Source organism: Molossus molossus, unplaced genomic scaffold (genome assembly GCF_014108415.1).
Source record: "Molossus molossus isolate mMolMol1 unplaced genomic scaffold, mMolMol1.p scaffold_m16_p_17, whole genome shotgun sequence".
In the NCBI taxonomy this organism is placed as follows: domain Eukaryota; kingdom Metazoa; phylum Chordata; class Mammalia; order Chiroptera; family Molossidae; genus Molossus; species Molossus molossus.
This window is the reverse complement of record NW_023425352.1, coordinates 59,852,213-59,873,036: the sequence shown is the minus strand read 5'-3', so window position 1 is coordinate 59,873,036 and position 20,824 is coordinate 59,852,213. Positions and strand designations below refer to the sequence as shown.

Genomic DNA, 20,824 nt, shown 5'->3' with positions numbered 1-20,824 from the left:
GGTCTAACTTCCCTGCTTCTCCACCAGTGTTTTCTGGGACCCTCCTAAATTCTGCGCTGGAACCCTCACTGCAGGGTCTGCGTCTGCCGGAGCCTACTCACACACATCATTTCATGCCGGTGCCTCCAGCAGCCTTGCCTCTCCCTGCCACGTGCCTCACTGACCCTCCCGGTCCCTTGAAGACCCCTGTCCCAATCATGTGGCCAGCGTCCAGGTAAGAGAGAGCTCCGTCTTGAGAGGGTTCTGCACTGCCTCTCAGGGTCCCAGGCACCCCTGCCACAGGCTGACGCCTAACTCTGCCACCCATTCTCATTCTGGACAGGGCTGGAGAGCAGGGGTCCACCGGCTGGGCCGCAGGCAGCAATGTCCCTGCACAGCCCAGCTCTGTGGGGAGCCAGCGACAAGCTCATCCTGTAGCAGACATGGAGACAGGAAGGGGAGCCTGCCCGGGGCTCCGGGAAGCAGAGGCTGCCCGGGGACAGCTGTGGAGCAGGCCTGGAGACAAGGGTGCCCTTGTATCACCCCACCCTTGCCCACTCCAGCCAGACTCCAACAGCCCACAGCGACCTTTGCTGCTTCTGCTTAAAAGCGGAATCTGTGCTCCCTGAAGAAAATGTGAGAGATAAAGTCACCCCCTACCGACCCAGATACACTCGTTATTTGTAAGTTGGTATTTTGGTATATTTCCTCTGTTTCCTGTGCCTAAATAAATATATGTTTTATATGTATTTGTACCTGGTTGAGGTCATACTGAACACACCATCTTGTTACCCTTCTAAAAAGATGCATGTCGTGAGCATGTCCACACAGCAATGTGTCTTGGGAGCGCTCGTTTTCAATACTGTGGAGCGGCCACCGAGATCCCCAGTTCCCTGTTCTGGGGACTCGAAGCTATTCTAAACATGCTTCTCTCACTCTTCCATGGCACTGAGCCCTCCTCACTGTTCAAGCCGGACGCCCCAGGGACCATCACAGCCACCCCTCCCCCAGTTCCTTAGCCTGGGAACCATGTGTCCACAAACCCTACGTCATGTGGGCTCCACCCCACTCTTTTTTTCCTCCAAAAGGCCACTGAATCCCAGGCCTCAGCCCTCAGGGAGCGGGGGGAGGGAAGGGGAACCAGGGCTATCAGCCCAGGCCAATGCGCCCCACCTGCTCACTCAGGGTCACTCAGAAGGGGCATAGTCCTGTGTTCCAGGTCTTACCATCTAGAGGTGCAAGTCCTGCTTCCAGCCTTGGAAGCCATGTGACCTGGGTCTGTCTGTCCCCATCTGGAGCCTCAGTTTCCTCCACTATAAAATAGGCATGATGTTAGCCCCAGTGCCCTCTCCAGCGTTCTGAATTGGCAGGAGGTGAGCGCACAAAAGGAGCTTTGGTCCACTGAACAGTGCTGACAGAGAGGCAGTTCCCAGGGCCTGGTGATCAAGTCCAGAGTCCTTTCCCGAGTGGGGCCTGACCGGCAGAGCAGAGGCCAGGGCAGAGGAAGGAAGGCATGTCCCTCCCCCATGTCCCAGCTCTGCTGAGCTCACATGAGGGGTGAGGGCTGACGTGCAGGAGGAGTCTGTCCCTGGCCTTGACGCGGCACCCGACCCGGCAGCCCGGCATGTCAAGGGAAGGGAGGCCCGCCTGCCCAGTCTCTGGGAGAGCCAGCAGGCGGTAACAGTGCCCTGCAGTTTGCACCCGCCAACCCGCTGCGTGCTGGGCGGCCGCAAGCCGTTTCCATGCAGAGCTGTGCATAGCGTTGTCTCAGAGACAGATCTGCGGGTGACCCTGATGAGGCCATTTGTCCTCCCCAGTGCTGGTGACAGGACGGCGGCTGGCTGTGTGCTATGGGGCAGGCAGAGGTGGAGGGGGGCAGAGAGAGGCCAGGAATGTCCCCACCACCCTGGGGGTCTGAAAGCCCCATTTCTCCAGGTGGGAGCAATAAGACAGAGGGAACGGCTTATGACCTGCCTTCTCCTGCCTACGGGGTTCAGGGAGAGGTGCTGAAATGACCTGCTTGGACTCTGATGCCTGTGTCCTGGACCACCCCAACCCTTAAATGGCGGCGGGCCACTGGCCACAGGGCCTGGCTCAGGGTCTGTCTCTGGGCCCTGGGATTGAGGGCTCTAAAGACGGACGAAGCCCTCCCGAGCCCCTCCTGTGTGGGCGCAGACCAGGAGGGGCAAGGCAGGGGTCCCATCACATTCCCGAGTCTACCTCCCTGGATGGCTGGGGGCACGTCTCGGCTCCCTTCCCAGGGCCTGCTGTCAGCTCCTCTGGGGGCTGCCAATGCATCAGAGCAAGCAGAGCAAGCAGATATTGGTCACCACAAAGCAAGTGATCCACTTTTTGGGGGCTTTCCCTCCTGGTCCTGGGGCTCAGGCTGCTGTACTGGGATCCAAGGGTGTGCTTAGAACAGAGGTCGGGAGTGCACACGTCCCCAGGGCCCGGGCGTCTCCAGCTGTGGGAAGTGCAGCTGTGAGACAGTGGGGGAGCACGGCGCTCGTCTGAAGGGTCAGCCACCACCCAGCGAGTCGTGGGTTCAGGTTTCCCACCGAAGAGAAGCCAGGCGTGTGCCTGGACAGTGCAACTGCCCAGAGAGCAAATGCCAGCAGCTAATCTGCATTTAAAAAAATGAGCCTCAGTAGGACCACAGATGTCTGTGTGCCACGTCCTGCCGTGGACGGTGCTCTACAACAACCCTCTGCACTCAGCACCTGTCCTCTTCCCCGGGGCTCCAGAGGCTGGTTCTTTCAGCCCTGACCTCTCCCGAGTTCTCTGGTCCCTTCCCCGGACGCATGCAGGTCGCTTCTCCCAGGATGCCCCCGGGATACCCGGCACCTTCCATACTTGGTGCTCTCTCCACATTTTCCACTCTGCCAACACCCTTGTGACTCTCACCTCCCAGAAAAGAGCCATCAACGACCTGCTCCAGGGGCAGGGGAGGCATGAAGACAGGCTCCAGGCACCCTAAACTCTCCTCTGGGCTCTGTCCTGCCTTGTTGTGACCCCTTCTCTGGACCCAGGGCTCCCCATCCTTTAGGTTCTGGCATTCTCTATTCTATTATTTTAACATGCTGTTGGGCTGCTTACAGAGGTCAGCTGAGGGGACACAGAAGCATTCAAGCGTGGACAGTCACTGAGGCATGCGGCGGCTCTTGGGGACCTTGGATGTGATGACTGCTTGGTGCTTGGCGCCCACGTAACCAGCAGGCACGGGCCACTCACGGCCCAGGAGGCTGCTGTTTCAGTGCTGCCTGCCAAGTTGCTGCAGGCTGCACACAGTGGCGGGGGGGGGGGGGGGCATGCCGCAGTCCTGGGGGACAAGGCGGTGACCTTCTGTGCGAAGGCAGAGGAAGGAGCAGCTTGGCCCCCGGGACCTTCTCGAGGAGGCTCCTGCCCACGGCATGTGCGCCTGCTCCCGTGCGCAAGCACCAGGCTAAAGGCTGCACCAGAACAAAGAGCTGGGGGCTGGGTATCTGAGGGGCCCACGTGGAGACGCCTGACTTGGCGGTTTGCTGCAGTGTCTGCTCTCCCTCCACCCCCGACACACACACACACACACACACACACACACACACACACACACACTGACGAGCACTGCCCCCAGGCCTGAGCTCCAGAGCCCACCAATGCTGGAGAGCACAGCCCAGCCAGCTCACCGCCATCGCTCCTGACAAAGCACCGCTCCTCACTGCATGATCTCATCCCGCCGGCCCTCATCTGGCCCCAGCTTGGCCTCCTGACAAGAGACAGACAGGGAGATGGAGCAGGAGAAGGGGTGGGGAGGCAGGGCGGCAGAGAATGGGAGAGGCACACACAGACATGCACACAGCCCCCCCCCCGACACCCCCCAGTGCGTCCCCCACTGACGCACTCACCACTACACACAGACACGCACGCATGCACAAACACCAAGGCGAAAGTCTGAGAGGCAGCAGGGAAGGGGGAAAGACAGACAGATGACATCAGAGACCCTCAGAGAGAAAGGAGGGGAGAGACTGGGAGGGTAGATATTGCACAAGCCAATCAGGCAGAGTGGGAGCCTGGATGGAGACCGGAAGACCAGAGGGCAGACAGGCAGCACAGGCTGGTTGCAAGAGCTCTGAGGACAGAGAATGTTCTAGAACTGCAGAGGCCACTACACACACACACACACACACACCTGAGGCCACGGGACCCCCCCCCCCCCCAGCTGTACCAGAGGTAGGTTACACAGGTCATGCACCCAAAGAGCCTCGGGGAAGGAGAACAGAGGGGAGCTATGTGACAACAGGCAAGTCACAAGGACCCTCTGAGCTTCAGGTCCCTCGTCCATAGATGTAGATAACACCCGTGTCTCACAAAGCTGGGCACCGCAGCGAGATCTGGGGGAGCACTCAGCACTTACCAGCCCGGGCATGAGAGACCCGTGACGGAGGGACTGCAGGGGCCCTGAGCCTCCTCCTACTGGGGAAAAGCTGGGGCTTCTGGGAGAGCCCACTTCCTGTGTGCCCCCTGACCCTCTGGCCACGCTTTCCTGTCTTGGTTTTGCCTTGACCCATCCTTTAGACTCCTCCCTGTCTCTGCTCCACCCCACAGGCAGCGGAGCCTTCCTGGGCTAGCCACAGCACCCTCACCCTCATGTCCCCAGCAATCTGTCAGCCAGCTCCCCACCTGCCTCCCTCCCACCCCTGCACTCTGTTCTCTTCTAGCTGGAACAATCTTTGCAAAGCGAGAATTTAGCCATGTTTTCACTTCTTTTTGGACAAAGACATTACTCTTAAGACAGGCCCTGTGCATTCTAACTGCTGCTGACTTCTGCTCCTGGGCTCTGGAAGCGCTGCCCTTCTCTGAGTTCTACCAAAAGTCAAGGTTCCTTCTACCTCAGGGCCTTTGCACAGGCTGTCTGTTCCCTTTACCTGGGAAGAAGCTCTTTCTCCCTTTTTTCATCTATTCAACTCCTACTCAGGCCTTCCCCACCCCTGAGTGGTCTCATGGCACCCCTGAATTTTCCTTCATGGCACTTACCACAGCTTAAATTTACACACATGTATACATACACATACACAAATGCATACACACATATACCTGTGATTATTTGTTCAATGCCTCTCTCTCTCTCAAGACCAGGGGTCAGGAAACTATAGCCTATACTTGCTTTCGTAAGGTTTTATTGGAAATAACTACACTCATTTATTTACATGTTGTCTGCGGTTGCTTTCATACAGCCTGCAAGGCCCAAATTATTTACTGTCGAGTCCTTTACAAAGACAGTTTGCCAACCCCTACTCCAGACTGCAAGTTTCCCAAGGTGGGACCATGTCCATTTTATTTCTCATCGTAACCCATCCCTGGCCAGGTGCCTAGACGGAGCAGGTGCCTAACAGAGACATGGATGTGTATATGTTACCTTGTCAAAATTGTTGACTTAGGTTATTATTAAAACTGCAGATTCCGTGAGGAATAGACATCACTTACGAGATTCCAAGACCATGTTCTGGCGAGCAGTTCAATACAACAGCAATATCTCAATCCAGCCTGGTACACAAGGACCTCACAGCAGCTTCTGGCTTATGAGACCCTGACACAAAGTTAGAAGTGCCCACAACCCCTTTCACGACTGTCAGCAGACATGGGCGGAAGCCCACACCACATTCAAGAGATTTGGACTTATGAAAACACAGCATGAGATTTCATTAAGGCTCCTCCAATATCTACTCCAAAAAACTGATTGACAAATGCAGAAAAAAACGTCAGTTTTACTGTTATATGGAGGAAACAATTGATTTTTTCTTTTTCAATGAGTTGTTCCGACTTGTTCAGAATGTTAACAATGTCTAAACACTGTACTTGGCACTACACATATTTCTAGAGCTCCTAGTGAACCCTGCAATGTCGGACACGTGGTCATTCCTGCCTTCCTGGGGAGGTAAACTGAGGTCAGAAACCAAATGCTCATCAGTGACAGGGCTGGGTTGTGACAGGTCTATTGGAGTATTTATTTATTTATTTATTTAATCCTCACCTGAGGACATTTTTTTGCATTTATCTTCAGATAGAGCAGGAGGGAGAGAGGGGGGAAGAGAGAGAGAGAGAAACATCGATGTGAGAGAGACACATTGACTGGCTGCCACCCATAGGACCCCAACTGGGGCCAAGGACAAACTGCAACCAAAGTACATGCCCCTAGCAGGAACTGGACCCGGGACTCCCTGGTCCGTGGGCCGACGCTCTGACCGCTGAGCCAAACCGGCCAGGGCTGTCGGAGTTTTTACAGCTTACATTGCACCCCTGCTTCAGCAATGATGGTGGGGAATATACAACTATCTTTCTAGTGGGCATAAAGCCCTCCCAGACAGAATGCTGCCTGGCCCCTTCCAGGCCTCTGTTCGATATGGGGTCATGAGGTCCCATTTGATGACTAAGTTGCAATGAAGACTACTATACAGAGAGCAGGCTGTTCGAACCCTGAATGTGCTGATTTGTTTTTATTTCAATTTGTGTATGTTTAGAAACTTTTTTGAATGAATACAGTGGAGAGTCAGGGTTCAGATGCTGACTGTGGAGTCCAGGCCTGGGTTTAAACCTCAGCGCTGCCACCTTCCAGCTGCGTGACCCGGGGAAGTCACTTCTGCTTCTCTAAGCCTCAGTTTCCTCATCTATAAAGATCACAGTGCTTATGCCCAGGGGTCACTGTGGTGATGAAATGAGACAACATACAGCTCCCTTTAGCCAGTGTTGGGGTGTGGTGTGCCCTGGATCTCTTGCTGGTCCTGAAGGGTCCCCAAACGTAAGAATACCTCCTGAGACAAGAAACAAGTCTGCCCACAGGCTCTGAAGCCTGGCGGACGAGCTGCTCTCCTGGAGGCTCTCGCCACACCTGGAGAAACCCAGGCACCAGCCAACAGGGTGGTGAACAGCCCTGGGGTACAGTCTGCTTCCCCTCCCATGTCGCGATGGTCACCTACCGGCAGACTTCGGAGTGAACTTGTCTCGGTTTGCGGCACACACAGCCAGCAGTCTGTAGCCGAGGTCCAAGTCGAAGCCTTGCTGGGCTGCCACCCGGCTGACCACCTGTCAGCAAGGGAAGGAAGGAAGGCAGGGGTGAGTCACTGCCTGCACCAGGCCTCGGAGCCCAGTGAGCAGATGTGCCCATTTTATGGGTGAGGCAGGCAGGCTAAAGCAGGTCCCCAAGATCAGGCAGAGCTGTGCCTCGGCCACTCACTCGGCAAACATCGACGAGCACCTCTTCCAGGCCAGCCCTCTCCGGACCCCAGGGAGTCTGGCATGCCACCACCTCTCCCCACTCATCACAGATCTGCACCCACCATCGAGGCACAATTGCCACCCTCACTGCTCCAAGCCAGGTCCCCACCCAGAGCACTGCTCCCTGCCCCCCAAGTCCGAATCTGCTCATAGGAGAAACACTGACTTAGGACACTTGGCCCCCAGGGAGCTTCAGCTGGAGTTGCCCGTTGCTGAGGCTTCCCCAGACAGACACGCCCACCACTCCTCAACGCGAGGCACTGGGCGAGCACCCTTGCAGCCCCCAGACCCAGCCCAGAAACTGGAGGGCTCTCATGCTTGGCCTGGGTCTGTCTGCGGTGCCAAGCACCGGCTCGGCAGACGGAAGGCTTCCACGAGAGTGCTGGTGCGAGTCCGCCAACAACGTGTACCTATCTGCAGCCGGGAGGTCCCCCCATCTCCTTGTGAACCTTGGAAGCACGGGCCCCAAGAGGGGGGGTGAGGGCTGGGAGGGCTGGCAGGCCCCAGGGAGCAGGGTGGGATAAGGGCTCCTGGGCCCCACGAGTGCTCCCACAGACTCGCGCGGTCCCCGCCCATCCCCAGGTGCCCCGGCTGCCAGGCTGCCAGCTCAGCTCCCTCCTGCCCGCCGTCCTCATTAACAGCAGGCGAATGAGGTTTCCTTATGAAGAAGGAAGGACCTTGGCCAACGGAGTCCTTTAGGGAAGCAGCTGGGCAGCTACGGCTGACTGGGAAGGAGTGCTCCCAGATGCGGGGCTCATTCCTCCAAGAAAGGGCAGGCTCTGTCGTCCAGCCCTGGAGACCACCTGCTCCGGGGGCACCGGAGGCCCTCGAAGGCCTCAGGGTGCCGTGGGCTGGGCCTGGCCCCAGTAGCCATGAGAGTAGTTCCTCATAATCTGCTTTGTATCTATCTAGGTTCATTCCAAGGGCTCTAGGGCCAAAAGGAAGGAAAAACCACTAATCTAGGCCAACAATTTTATTTAAAAATACAAACAGTTGAGGCCTGGAGCGTGTCCGTGGTGAATCCAGGAGGAGCTGGTAGATCCCCCTCCCCAGGACCACCAGAGCCTCTTGGAATGGAGCCCTGCCTCCCCGCCCCCATCTCCTGGGAACACACTCACGCACGCACGCACGCACACACACGCATGTGCACACACGTACGCACACATGCGCGCGCACGCACACAAGGAGGAAGGACGCCTTTCTCAGGTTAGAGTTTGCTCAGCGTCTCAGCTACAAAGAAGCCCCTGATGCAGAAGTTCCCCAGGCCTCTTTCCCACAGGCTCTATTTGCCCCTGTGCTGTGGTTCTTGCTCCACTCCCACCCCTACACCATGTTCCAGAGAACCGGGAGCCCCAAGGCGGGGTGTCCTCGCCTGTCTCAGTGTTCAGGCAGAAAAGCCAAGGCCCCTGACTGTGGCAGCCGGGTCTGCAGGAAGACGCCCAGAGCGCCCGCTGGTGGGCAGGAGGCCGGGGAGGCCGCAAGGGTGCAGGCCGCGGGCACTGGTGCGCACCACTGCGCCAGCGAGGCCACCATCCGGGAGATGCCAACTCGGGCAAGCGGTGCGGGGAGACTCGGCTCCCAGGTACTGAGGGCTAAGGAAATGTTTGTGAGCAGTGAAGCACTAAATTCTTACAACAGCTCCAGGAGGGGGTGTCAGTATCTCTGTTCCAGACGAGGACACCGCGGGTAAATGACAGCCCCAGGCTCCAAAGCCCATCCATGAGAGGGCCAGAATGGGATCCCAGGCAGCCAGGCCACAGGTCTGGGCTCTTTTCATGAGAGAACCTCTTTTTCAGCCCACAAGGGGTTAAGGCCATAACTCCCAACCTGACTGGAGAACCCTCGGGCCTTAGGTTGAGGGCAAGAAGGCAAAGGTCCCACTGTTTGGCCAGTACTGGCTAATCCTGTTGCTCTGGTTTTAAAAAGGAAAGAAAGAAGAAAGAAAAACTAGCTAAACTGAGCAAGAGGAGCCTGGTGCTGATGCAGCACTATTCTGCAGGCCTTCAGAGGGGTGGGAGTCTGTCACCAAGTCCCCTGAGCCCAGCACCGAGAAGGTCCTTGGCTCCAACAGCCTCCTTTCACTGACAAGGAGGCTGAAGCCCAGAGAAGGCAGGGCCTTGTGGAAGGTCACACAGCACAGGTGTGGCCGGGTGGGCTAAGCTGGAGCCTCACCCAGAGTGCCTCATGTGCACCCCTGCCTTGTTCTGGCCTGGCCTGACCACGCCCAGGAGGGTCGGACGTGGTGGGCTCAGCTGAGCAGCCTGCCGTGTTTCAGAGGCCTGCACCCACGGAAACGGGCAGTGCCCTCAGAGAGGCTCCCTGGGGTAGGAAGACCCCTCTCCTTCAAAGGCCAGCAATGAGCGGCCTTGGCGCTGCTGCCCTCTGCTGGCTGCCCAGGTCCAGCCAGCCCAGCGCAGCTTAGTAAGCTCGTCAGGCTGGCTGTTGGAGACTCAGGCTCCGGTGCCCAGGAGACCCGCAGGTCAGGAAATGCAGCCACTCATGCCACAGAGAGGGAAGCTGAAGTCCAGACTCAGAGAGAGGGTGTGCTCAAGGTCACGTGGCAAGTACCTTGATCCCATAAAGGAGTGTGTTACTTTGAAAAGTGAGCCTTCTGGCCAGGAAGCGGGACAGGCTGTCTGGAAGATGTTAGAGAAGGGGTTTCTGCTGGGCCTGTGCTCTAATCCTGCTCCACCCTATACTGCAACCTACGGCCAGTTACTTAACCTCTCTGAACCTCCAGTGCCTCTCCTATAAAGGCTTGAGGATGTGCTCCATTTCCATGGCTGTGTGTAAGGGGCTCTAACTGTCTCATGTGTCCCAATTCTGCCTCATGGTTATACCCTAACCCCTCGGGGCAGAGCCCTCATTTCCCACTTTGCTAGCATTCGAAACACAGGGCTGGGCTGGCATCTGTGCTGCTGCTGCTGGGAGTCAGGCACGACAGTGGGTTCTGGCTCTGCCACTTGTTAGCTGTTCTACCTCACTCAAGGGTCTTAACCTCTCTGGGCATCAGCGTCCTCATATGTGAAATGGGTACAAAACGCCCTCCTTGCATGGGTGAGAGCCAGGACTGGGCACAGAGCTCAGGGAATGCTGTATGTGACACACCCCCAGGGCCACGTGTGAAGGCTCTGAGCTGCGGGGAATTCCTCACTGGACAGGTGAGGCCCTGTGGATGTGCCAACGGGTGCCTGCTTCCCTTTTCCGCCTCCTGCCTGCCTCTCCTCTCCTGTGCTCTGGCCGCCTGAGCCTTCTAACAGGAAGAGGGAGCACGTCCAGAGAGGCCTACCTGAGGGGGTCAAGCAGAGAGGGCTCTGTGGCTAGAGAGGGGTGGGGGAGTAAGCAGCTAGACTATCAGGAAAAACCTGGTCCTGGGGGGAGTGGTGCCCTTGGCTCCTGCACCTCTGCACCCTTGTCAGAGGCATGAAGGGGAGCGTGGGGCAGAGGCCAGCCAGGGCCCAGTGGCTCTTCACCCCAGGCCCTGCCCAGGGTCCAGAGCCTCTCCCTTGCATTCTGCCTGAGCTGCTTAGAAGCAGCATGGCACTGATGTGTCCATTTTCTGCCCGAGGCTAAGTGGTTTTTAGTTCATATCCTCCAAGTAAGCTGGATCCCAAGGAATTTGCTCCCAGAAGTCACCCAGGGAGTTGCGGCAACGTGGGAAGCGCAGGCTGCCACCTGGATCGGGGGGGGGCACATGTATATGGGGGGCCTTGACAGCCTTGCTGACTAGGGCCCCTGAGGTCTCTGGCCTCCCCAGCCCATTCCTCACCATGGGCAGGGCAGGGACGAAGGGTGCCTGGAGATCCTGCGGGTGGTCAGCAGTACCAGCTGGGATGATAGCAAGCTGCTCCCCTTGTTTGTAAAATAGGGGTGAGAATCCCTTCTCTGCCTGCCCTGAAGGGTCTGCATAAGGATGCAAGGACACGGTGCCCAGGAAAGTGCCTTGAGCGCGAGAGTGTCTTCTATGATCCTCCACCCCACCTTTTTCTGCCACTGGTTCTACTGAGCTCCAGGGGACAGTCAGACTCAGGTCTCTGCAGCTGTGGCTGGTGGGCCAAGGGCCCCTTTCTGACTAAGCAGCAGGCTAGGGGGTGGGGAGCAAGGCTGGCTGTTCAACAGGTGTATGCCTTAAGCTGCGGTGCAATGAGAGGCCCAGCAGAGCTGTCCAGTTTCCCCTGCCTGGGAAGCCACAGCCTCTCCTAGTCAGACCCTACAGGGTCCTCCCTGGACTTCCTCCACAGTCCCTCCATCCTAGCCTCTAAGGATGCTCCTCTTCAGAGCTCCTGTCCTCATACTAATCATATCCCATCACTCATTTGCTTAAAATCTTTTGCCCTGGCCGGTTTGGCTCAGTGGTTGGAGTGTCGGCCTACGGACCAGAGAGTCCCAGGTTCAGTTCCCACTAGGAGCACATACCAAAAAAAAAAAAACAATCTTTTAAGGGCTCCTCATTGCCCTTTAAATATCCAAACTCTCCTCGCTTGGCCCGCAGGTCCCGTGTAACTGCTTCCTGCTTCCCTCTTCAACCTCCTCTCATATCCCTCTCCCTTTCCTGTGCTCTGTTCCTTGACCAAATCAAGCCGCAGGGCCTTTGCACTTGCAGTTTCCTCTGCCTGAAGGAGCCTTCCCTCTCATCCGAAGCGGACTCCTTGACATTCAGGTCTCAGCTGGAGGGCACGTCCTCAGAATGCCCTTTTTCCTGACCAGCACCCTGCCCCTCCTCATGAGCTTTGTGGCAGCCTCCCCACTGGAAAGTCAGCTGAGAGAGGCCTGTTGTGCTTGCCGCACCCCCCAGGCCCAGCGCAGGGCCCGGCCGCTGCAGGGACTTGATGAATGTTTACCGAATGAATGGATGAATGACAAGGCCAGGGCAGAGCCAGTTACTGATCGTCTCATGCCCACCTACCTGCCAATCCAGCCCAGTCACGGCCATTGTCTGATTAGTCTCTAGCTTCCAAGTCCTAAGCAGGGCCAGGCTTGGGGCAGGGTGCTGCCTGCCTGCAGCTGGGATGGTGAGGGGGCCTATGTAACATCTGTCCCTGCCCACGGGGCTTAGCCTGAACCAGGATCCCCACAAAGAGGATTAAGGGAGCTGGGGGGTGGGGGAGGGAGAGAGAGCCCGGTGGGCTGAAGGATGAGGAGAGATGGGCAATGTAGGTGGCCTGGTGTTCCCAGTGCGGGCCAGATGGTGTCAGCTTTGGACAAACAGAGGAGCCTGGGAGGGTCCTGGCTGTATCCCTGCCCGGCATCCCTGATGGTCAGCAGCATCTGCTCCAGAGGCAGATGGGTCTCAGCTTGAACCCCCGGCCTACTTCTCACGGCAGGGTTGTCAGTGCTGTGGAACCCGGGGCTGTCGGTCACGAGTCTCGGTTTCCTTCTTTATAAAGTGGGGAAGGCGCAGGACCAGCTGCATGAAGTGGGTATGAGGCTTCGTGGGAAGGCCCGCTAGCTGGCCAGGTCCGGGGCAGGCACGCAGAGGTGCCTGGTGGCGATGGCGCGTGTCACTGTTGCTGTTCCTTTCACTGGGCCGGGGCATTCTGGGCCTTGCACCCCTTCCTCTCTGCAGATTTACAGGAACCATGGTGCCCTCGGGCTTCACTGGTTGTTTCTGCCTCGGCTTCTCCGGTCCAAGCCCTGGGTTAGCCGGGCTCCCTAGCAATCTGTTTACCCACGTTCTCTTCAGAGCAGACTCAGGGCCCTCTGAGCAGCTGCCCTCGCTGGCCGCCGAGGTGCCCTCACACTTACTGATACAGGTCGTGTGGCTGGGGCATTCACAAGCTTCGGGCTCCTTCCGTGTGGCTGCCAGCCGGCAAGCTCTTACGTCTGGCAAATCGTGCCACCAGCTCCGGGCCCGGCCTCTGCCGGGCCTGCACCCAGAGCTTCACCAAGAGGAATTCATTTCAGTTCTCTGGGTTCTGGTGTGCATCTGGTCCTTTGCACATCCCATTCGTGTGCCTAGCATACTCTGGCTGTCCTCAGCTGCTTGTGCAGAGGGATCAAACGCCTGCAGATGTTTAAGTGGCTGTTTTTCTCCGCGTTCTGTGGCCCACCCCATCTCCCAGGCAGCTGATGCCCCACCGTGTACATGATTTCTCTGCCATCCCTCTCTATGTCTGTCTCTGCTCCTGAAGAGGAAACCGTGCTTAGCAGAGTCTTATTCATCATTGGTTTCACAGGACTTTGCTCAGGGGACTGGACATGATAAATGAGGGATCAATCAGCATTTATTTAGATAGGTGAATGGATGTAACAAGAGTTCAATAAATGCTTATGTGAATAGGTAAATGGATGGATGACCATCAAAACTCAACAGATGTTCACCTAAGTAAATGAATAAATGACAGAGTAGATGGGGAAAACCCTTCAAGAGTCTCTCTGCTTCGCTCATGATGGAACATATACCCCATCAGACTTGGAACTCCTCAAAGTAGGCCTGATCTTTCCCATCAAGTGTGGGGACCCACATAATCCTTGGGACTGTCTCCCGATCTGACCAGTTTCCCATGGTGTGTGTATGTCAGGGGTGAGCACAGAGGGCCATCCCCTCCAGCAGGGAGGTCTTCCTCTCTCTCATCCCCCGCCATCTGTGGCCTCCACTACACCTGGCCAGGCATGCTAGCCTCCTACCATCTTCTCTAGGCCTGTGCAGGGATGAGGGTGCGGACTCACCGTCAAACAGCCCATCAGGCTCTGCTCGAAGGGCCGCTGGAAGGCTCTTGGGTCCCCACACCAGTCCAGCAGCTCTGTGGCGGCATTGTGGAAGTTGGCAGGGTTCTGTAAGTGCTGTGGAGAAGGAAAGGAGAGAGCATGAGGTCCCAGGAATGAGGCCAGCGCAGGGAGCAGGGGATACCTCTGGCCTGAGGGGAGGAGACTCAAAGGCCTGATTCACCAGCTTTCCCCAACTTCCCCTCATACACCTTCCCTTAGCATCTTCTCCCTGCCTGATCTCTGGCAGGAAGAGAATCAGCAGCCCCATGATAAAGAAAGGAAAACCAAGGTCTAGAGAAAGGCAATGATAGTAGGCATCCGGTATTCTCTGGGTGCTGGTGGTGTGGGAGGCAAACCCTGCGTGGTTCAGGAGGGTGGCATCTGACTCCCATACTTGGGGCATAGCTTCTCCTGAGCTAAGATAGGCTGGGCCTGGAGGTTCCTTCCTGATGCCCCCCCCCCCCACCTCTGGCCAAACAGGGCAGGAGCAGGGGGTCTAAAAGAGGCCTCTAGGTCACACCCAGATAGGAAGGTGAACCAAAACACAGTGTGCCCAGGTTACTGTCACACCATGGTCTGGTGTATGTGGCTTGTTGACTCTTGGTCTCCTGGGCCCAGTCTGTCTTGGCTCTGGGGCTGCTGACCTGAGCTCAGGCCCCTCCAGGTCAGATGCAGGCGCCCCTCCCTTATTTACCACGGATCCACAGCTTCCAGGCCACGCTGAGTCAGGCACTGAGCCCAGGGTGAAGCTGGGACTCCAGCGCTGGGTGTGACCGAGTGTGGCTCTCCAGTGGGACACCTAGTGTGTGTCCTCCACAACAGGGAAGGTGGTACCTTCTGAGGTTCCTGTGGCCTTGGTGCTGGGAGAGGCAGGGATTGACACTGCCTCGGGGACCACACCCTCCCGGCTGCAGCGAAGGTCCACCTCAGAGCCCAGGCAGTGCAGGGGGTCTGAGGAGCTTCCGGGTTCCAAAAATGGGCTGTGGGAGCCTCAGTAGGGGTCACACTCTGCCTTCACCTTCTACTAGCTGCTGACTAGGGCGGCCCCTCACCTCTCTGAGCCTCAGTCGCCCCATCTGTAAAATGGGGACGGCAGATCACAGGATGGTGGTAGAAATGTTTGTTTCACTTAGGGCTTTATGACTGTTGTTATAATGTGGTTTGTGCAAGGCAAGACTTTAAAATGGGTGGAAGAAGGTGGAAAGGGTTAGAATCTCCTCCTTCCATGAAAGAAGAAGGAGGGGGTGCAGGAAAGAAGGGGCGCATGTGCAGCAGCACGGCCTGTCACAGGCCCGGGTACGACTGCACAGGAGGAGGCGCACACAGCCCCTGGTGAGTACCTGGCGTGTGGGGTGCTCCCAGGTGGGGCTGCCCTTGGCCCTGACGTCCCCCAGAGGCTCTCCTGGAAGCACCGCTGTGCGGCAGCCCGGAGCCCTGGCCCCACGCTGCGCTGTCTGCAGAGGACGGGAGGAGCCTCCACGCACAGAGCCGGCCCCCTGCGAGGGCAGCAGGGGTGCGCACCTCTCCCCGTGCGCTCTCTGGGACGGGTGCCTCCGAGGCTCTGGCGGCACCTGGCTCCATGGAGAAAGCCAAGCAAATCGGCTAGTTCCCTGCCCAGCAGCCTCCCTCTGCTAACTGAGTTATTACGTTTATTTACATGATGTCACACCCAATTAGGAGGGTCAGCAGCCTCCACAGGCTGTTCTCTGAGCTGCCTGCTCACAGCACTCCCACCCTCAGCACCCTCACAGCCAGGCTCAGGGGTCCGGTTTTATTCTGGCCCCTGCGCACCCAGCCTTCCACATTTTGCCAGCCTACCTCTCCACCCCTCCACCCTCACCTCGGCTATCACGTGGCCATCAGCTTAGACTCCGGGTGGCAACTGTGGGCACAGCTCATTGGTAGAGAGAATCTCAGGCATCCCACTCAGTGGCCACTGCTCAGCTGCTCTGTGGCTTGGCCCAGCCCCCCCTTCTCTGTGCTCTGGTGGTCTGTCTCCACCGGGAGGCGGCTGGCATGCCCAGAGGGGCCGAGGGATGCAGTGAAATGAGCGGGACAGACCTGGACTAACCCCTCTCAGCCACTGAGCCACACAGCCCTGGCTGTGTTCCCGAGCTCAGACCCTCATCTGCAAAATGGCAGCCTGCAGGGCTGCTGCAAAGGTTAGAAATAACGCACCTGGTGACACCCCATTACAGAGAGGTGCCAGGTAAAGATTGCCACTGCTTTGCACACGGGGGCCTTTGCACTGCTTCTTGAGCATAGAAACAGTGCTCTGTTCACCTCTGGAGCTGCAAATGGCACCAGGCCAGGCCCACAGACGTGGTCAGTGAGCAGTTAACTGTCCAAAGGATGGTCCATCTGTGGAGTAGGCCACCAAGCTGATCACTTCAGAACAGGACCCCCTGGCACACAGAGGCCAGGACTGGGTGGGTGAGCTTGGGCAGGCTTTTCCAGTCTGGGGATGGCTGGGGCTGTTACTGGACGCTGTTACCCCACCCCCGTCAGAAAGCCCGCTCGTCTCCAAGTTCCTCAGAAGATCTGGGCTACATCCACTGGCCACCGAGTCTGTTGGGGCAGGAATAGTGGACATCGATGCCCAGACCAGGAATTGGCTGCCCAGACCAAGTGATGAATGCATTTTCCTGTCAATCCATCTGTAAACCAAATGATCCATCCATCCATCCACCCAAATATGAGTCAGTTCATAACCATCCATCCACTTGCCCACCTACCCATTCATCCATTCACTACTTTATCCATCACTCATCCATCCGTTCATCTACCTACCTGTCTACCTATCCATCCAGAATTTATCCAACCACCAACTCATCCATTCATGTATCCATTTATCCATCCATCATGTAAATCTACCCACCATCCATCCACCATCCGCTCCCCTCACTGCCCATCCATATGTCCATCTATCCACTCGTTTATTCATTCCCTTAGCTATCCATCTATCAGTCCATCCCTGCCCCCTTCCCCCAGCACACTTGGGCCCATGCTGGCCTGGGCACTATGCAAGACTACTGCCTTTGAGATGAATATGGCCTATCCTCTGCCCACAAGGAACTCAGCCTGGCATGGGGCCTGACATATGCCCTGAAGGGCCTATAGCTCAAGGGAGAAAGAACTGGAGGGGTGAGGTAGCTGGGTGCCCGGAAGAGCTGGAGTTCAGTGGAGATGCTCAGAAGGGAATCTGGGGCTTGGGGAGGCTGCTGTGCAGGAAGGAGCTGATTTGCACAGCTTTTCCCGTAAAGCCCAGATGTGCCTTCAACCTCTGAGTGGGGCACCCTGTAGAGGAGCCTGGTTTTCCTGGAACTCAAGGCTGAGAAGGGAAAAAGGCAGCTGAGCCAGAGGCCTGAGGGCCCTGGGCAGCAGGTGCTACGGGATGGTGAGTATAGCAATGGCTAGAACCAGGGTGGGGGGGGGGGGACGGCTGTGCTATCAAAGAGAGGCAAGACCGAGAGTGGAGTGGAGGCTGCGAGGCTCTGAGGGGAGCCGCAGCCCTCCCAGCGAGAGGCAGGCATAGCTGCACCCCTGCATCCTCGGTGCATGCAGACCTGCTCGCCTTTCTGTTCTGACTAGGACACAGGATGTCTGAGAATCCACAGGCTTCAGCCAGCCACGGCCACCCTCTGGGCAGCTAGGGAGCAGATGGACGTCAGTGCGGAGCTGTGTCTGATGGGGGGGGTGCGTGGAGGGTGCAGGGAGCTCTAAGTGGCTCATAGGGCATCTGGACAGCTTGCTCACCCTCACAAACATGCCAGTCTGGCCCACAGGTAGAGCCCCGTGTGTGGGTACACGGTGTGCGGGGCCGGCTGGGAAGAGCAGCTGAGGTGATCCCTGCCTTCCAGCTACTCTGCACTCAGTGGCTGGGCATGTACTACCATGCCCGTTCTGCAGGCAAAGCCACACAAGTGGCAGCTTAACCAAGGTCAGGTAGCTAGCGAGGTCGGACTCACGTGTGCTACTAAATCTGAGCTCTGTGCACCACACTTCGAAAGGGCTGGACCCCTGGGAGTAAAGGGCACCCCGATTCCTGATGATGCAGAGCCAGGCATGGGGAGAAAGGTCAAGTGGTGATCAGGTCTCAGGAGCAGCTGTGTGCCTGGCACACAGAGTCTCATGCCCAGGGGGCAGGACTGTATTGTTAGGGGCTGGAGGCCACTGACAGTGATCCTTCATGGGCTGGAGAAACTGGGTCAAAGGCAGAGCCAGGAGGGCCCTGCAGAGAAGGAGGGAAGGCAGGGGAGGGGGCCGCGCGCGTCTGGTTTCTATTCTGTGACCGCGAACAGAGGCGTAATTGGCATTTGGGAGAGCTGTTCGGGCTGAGTTCAATCTGTAACAAGTCTTCTTCAATTTCCTCTGCTTAGACTCCATACAGGCTTCTGAGATTGCTCTGCTTGATGCTAATGAGAGAACACACATCCCTCATTCCCAGGGACTAGCCTCAGCGGCACCGGGCCCTGGCGCTCAGGGAGGACAAGCTGCATGAGGTGGGGCTGTGAGCTGGGGTGAGGCCAGTGGCCCATGGTTACCAGGGGATGCGTCCCAGCACCCCCCTCCCTGACTCTGAGACACTGGGGACAATAGCCTTGCCACCATTAGCTGATCACCTGCCACGTGCCAGGGCTGGGCTATGTGCTTCACCCACAACATCCTCATAGCATCCTAAAATGTTGGCCTTATTCACCCCATTTGACAGGTGGAGAAACTGAGACGTAGAGAAACAAAAGGACAGCACACTGTGGGAACATGGAGAAGTGAGGGTTTGGTTCCTGGTCTGTTTAATGTCAAAGCCCACACCCCTTCCCCCATCTCTGCTCCCTCCTGGGGTGAATGATCGTCTAGAGTCTGTGCACAGATGCTGCCACACGGAGCTGAAGGGAGGCTGAGCTCGGAGGGTGGGCACATCCCTCCTGCCCACCACTGGAGGGGCTATCTCAATCAGGCTTCTCAAAGTGGGGGTCTCTGAGCCCACTGTGAATGTTCCCCACCTCTGAAAAGTCCAGACAGGTTGCTGGTGGGCGAACTGCCTCTTGAGCTTGGTGTGAACATTGGCAGGTGGGGCTGGGCTGTGTGACTCCTGGCGACGCCCTTCCCCTCTCTGTGACTCAGTTTCTTTTTCTGTAACATGATCTAATTTCTCAGGACCTTTTCTTTTGTTTCTTTCTAGAAAAATCACCAGCGCAGAGGGGTGGGAGCTTAGGCCTGGGAAGGAGATTAGACCCTTGACTGCATCCTCCCAGAGTGCACAGCAGAGCCCAGAGAGGGCATGACACTGGCCCAAAGTCACACAGCTTGGAAAAGAGGGGATGGGACAAGGCAGAGCCGACCTTTGAACTCAGGTGTGTGTGATTCTAGTTAGTATGGTCCATGCCAATAATGTTCTCCCAAGGCGGGTGGTCAGGTAGCCCCGGGCAGTTGGCCTCTGCCCATGATCATCTCCATCCAGGGCCCCAAATGCCCAGCTACAGGCACGCCAGCACCCCCACCGCCTGTCCTTGCCAGCTGCTGAGCAGCAGAGGAGAGAGCTCCAGCCAGCGACCCACCTGCTTGATACACTGCAGCCGGTCATTGGTCTGCTGGATGTGCCTGTCCATGGAATTCATTCTGGCCGTGTCGCTGGGCTCTACCCGAGAGCCATGAACGCTGTCCAGCCTGTGAAGAGAGAGGAGAGTGGGTGTCACTGGGGTTGTCCCAGACAGATCAGCCTTACAGACACCCTCCACCCCAACACCGATGTGCTGGCCCCAGTGGCTCCCAGCAGGTTCCTGGGCCCTCTGTGAGGCATAGCAGCCTCTGCCCCAGGCAGCCCTGTGCTGGAGAGGGACCATGGCCCCAGCTGCCCTTCCCCACGCTTGGCCCTGGGAGTCCCATAGGGACTGAGGACAGGAGGTGCTTCTGGATGCTCTCTGTGGTGACGAATGTGAGCCCTGAGCAGGCAGGTCTGCCATGTGACGTGGAATTGCAGTCAGATACACGCACCTCTACGCATAGGTGTGTGCTAGGGGTGAGACAGCAGCTCCATCTTCATGTTCCCAGTTCAGGGCTTAGCCACTCGATGGGGCTGTGTGTGTGTGTGTGTGTGTGTGTGTGCGCGTGTGTGGCGGGATCGTCCCGTGATGACCTTCACTGTACACGCGGTGAAGTGCAGTGAGCCTGTCGTGGGTGCCACAGGCCTCCGCAAATCCCCCATGCTTTAGAGCTCTTCATGCTTTACAAAACACTCCCAATTCCACTGTCTCCCCTTTGCCCTCCTGGGAAAGAAGAAGGGGAGCAGTTAGCACCACGTCCAGAGAGGGAAACTCAGGCTCGCAGAGAGGAAGTCCCTCAGGGTGGCCTAGTGAGCTCGGCCAGCCAGCCCATGGGACTGGTCCGGGGACAGGAATGTCCTGGGCACCAGGCTCGCTCGGCAACGTTCACGTGAGTCCCCTGCAGAAGGTGCAGCGAAGTGGAGGAGCTCCCTCAGCTCCGGAAAGGCCCGGGGACTCCAGGCCTCTCCAGGGCCACAATGATGAAGGTGATGGACAGAGATGGAGAGCGTTCAGCTCTAGAGCACCCACTGCTCGGGGGACCAGGTGCTTGGGCCCAAGCAGAAGTCTGCCCACTGCGGGGTGAGTTTGCTCTCCCACAACCCATTGAGCACTGCAGACACATGGGTCAGGCACAGGGTACTGAGCAGAGGCCTCTCAGCTACCCTGAGACATTGGCCCTGAAGGTTCTCATCTCTGGACATGTCACCACTTACTGGGCACTCCTGTATGCTGGGCTTCTGAGTTCTCTCTACTTCCTACGCTCACTCTGTAGGACTAGAATATCTCCATTTACAGATGAGGAAACTGAGGTCCTGAGATCTGCCAAGTCCCCATGGCTGCTA

General features: G+C 57.4%; 1 protein-coding gene across 5 annotated transcripts in view; it reads right to left on the bottom strand.

The window, feature by feature from the left end:
- Nucleotides 1-20,824, bottom strand: part of ZMIZ1 (zinc finger MIZ-type containing 1) — a 159,082-nt gene that overhangs the window by 83,408 nt on the left and 54,850 nt on the right. For all 5 annotated transcript variants that reach the window (XM_036266003.1, XM_036266006.1, XM_036266007.1 and 2 more), the window contains 3 exons: nt 19,497-19,605; nt 13,900-14,013; nt 6,933-7,038 (listed from right to left, as the gene is read on the bottom strand). In XM_036266003.1, the coding sequence (XP_036121896.1) occupies nt 6,933-7,038; nt 13,900-14,013; nt 19,497-19,556 (280 nt within the window). In that variant the 5' untranslated portion in view covers nt 19,557-19,605. The remainder of the gene's footprint in view (nt 1-6,932; nt 7,039-13,899; nt 14,014-19,496; nt 19,606-20,824) is intronic.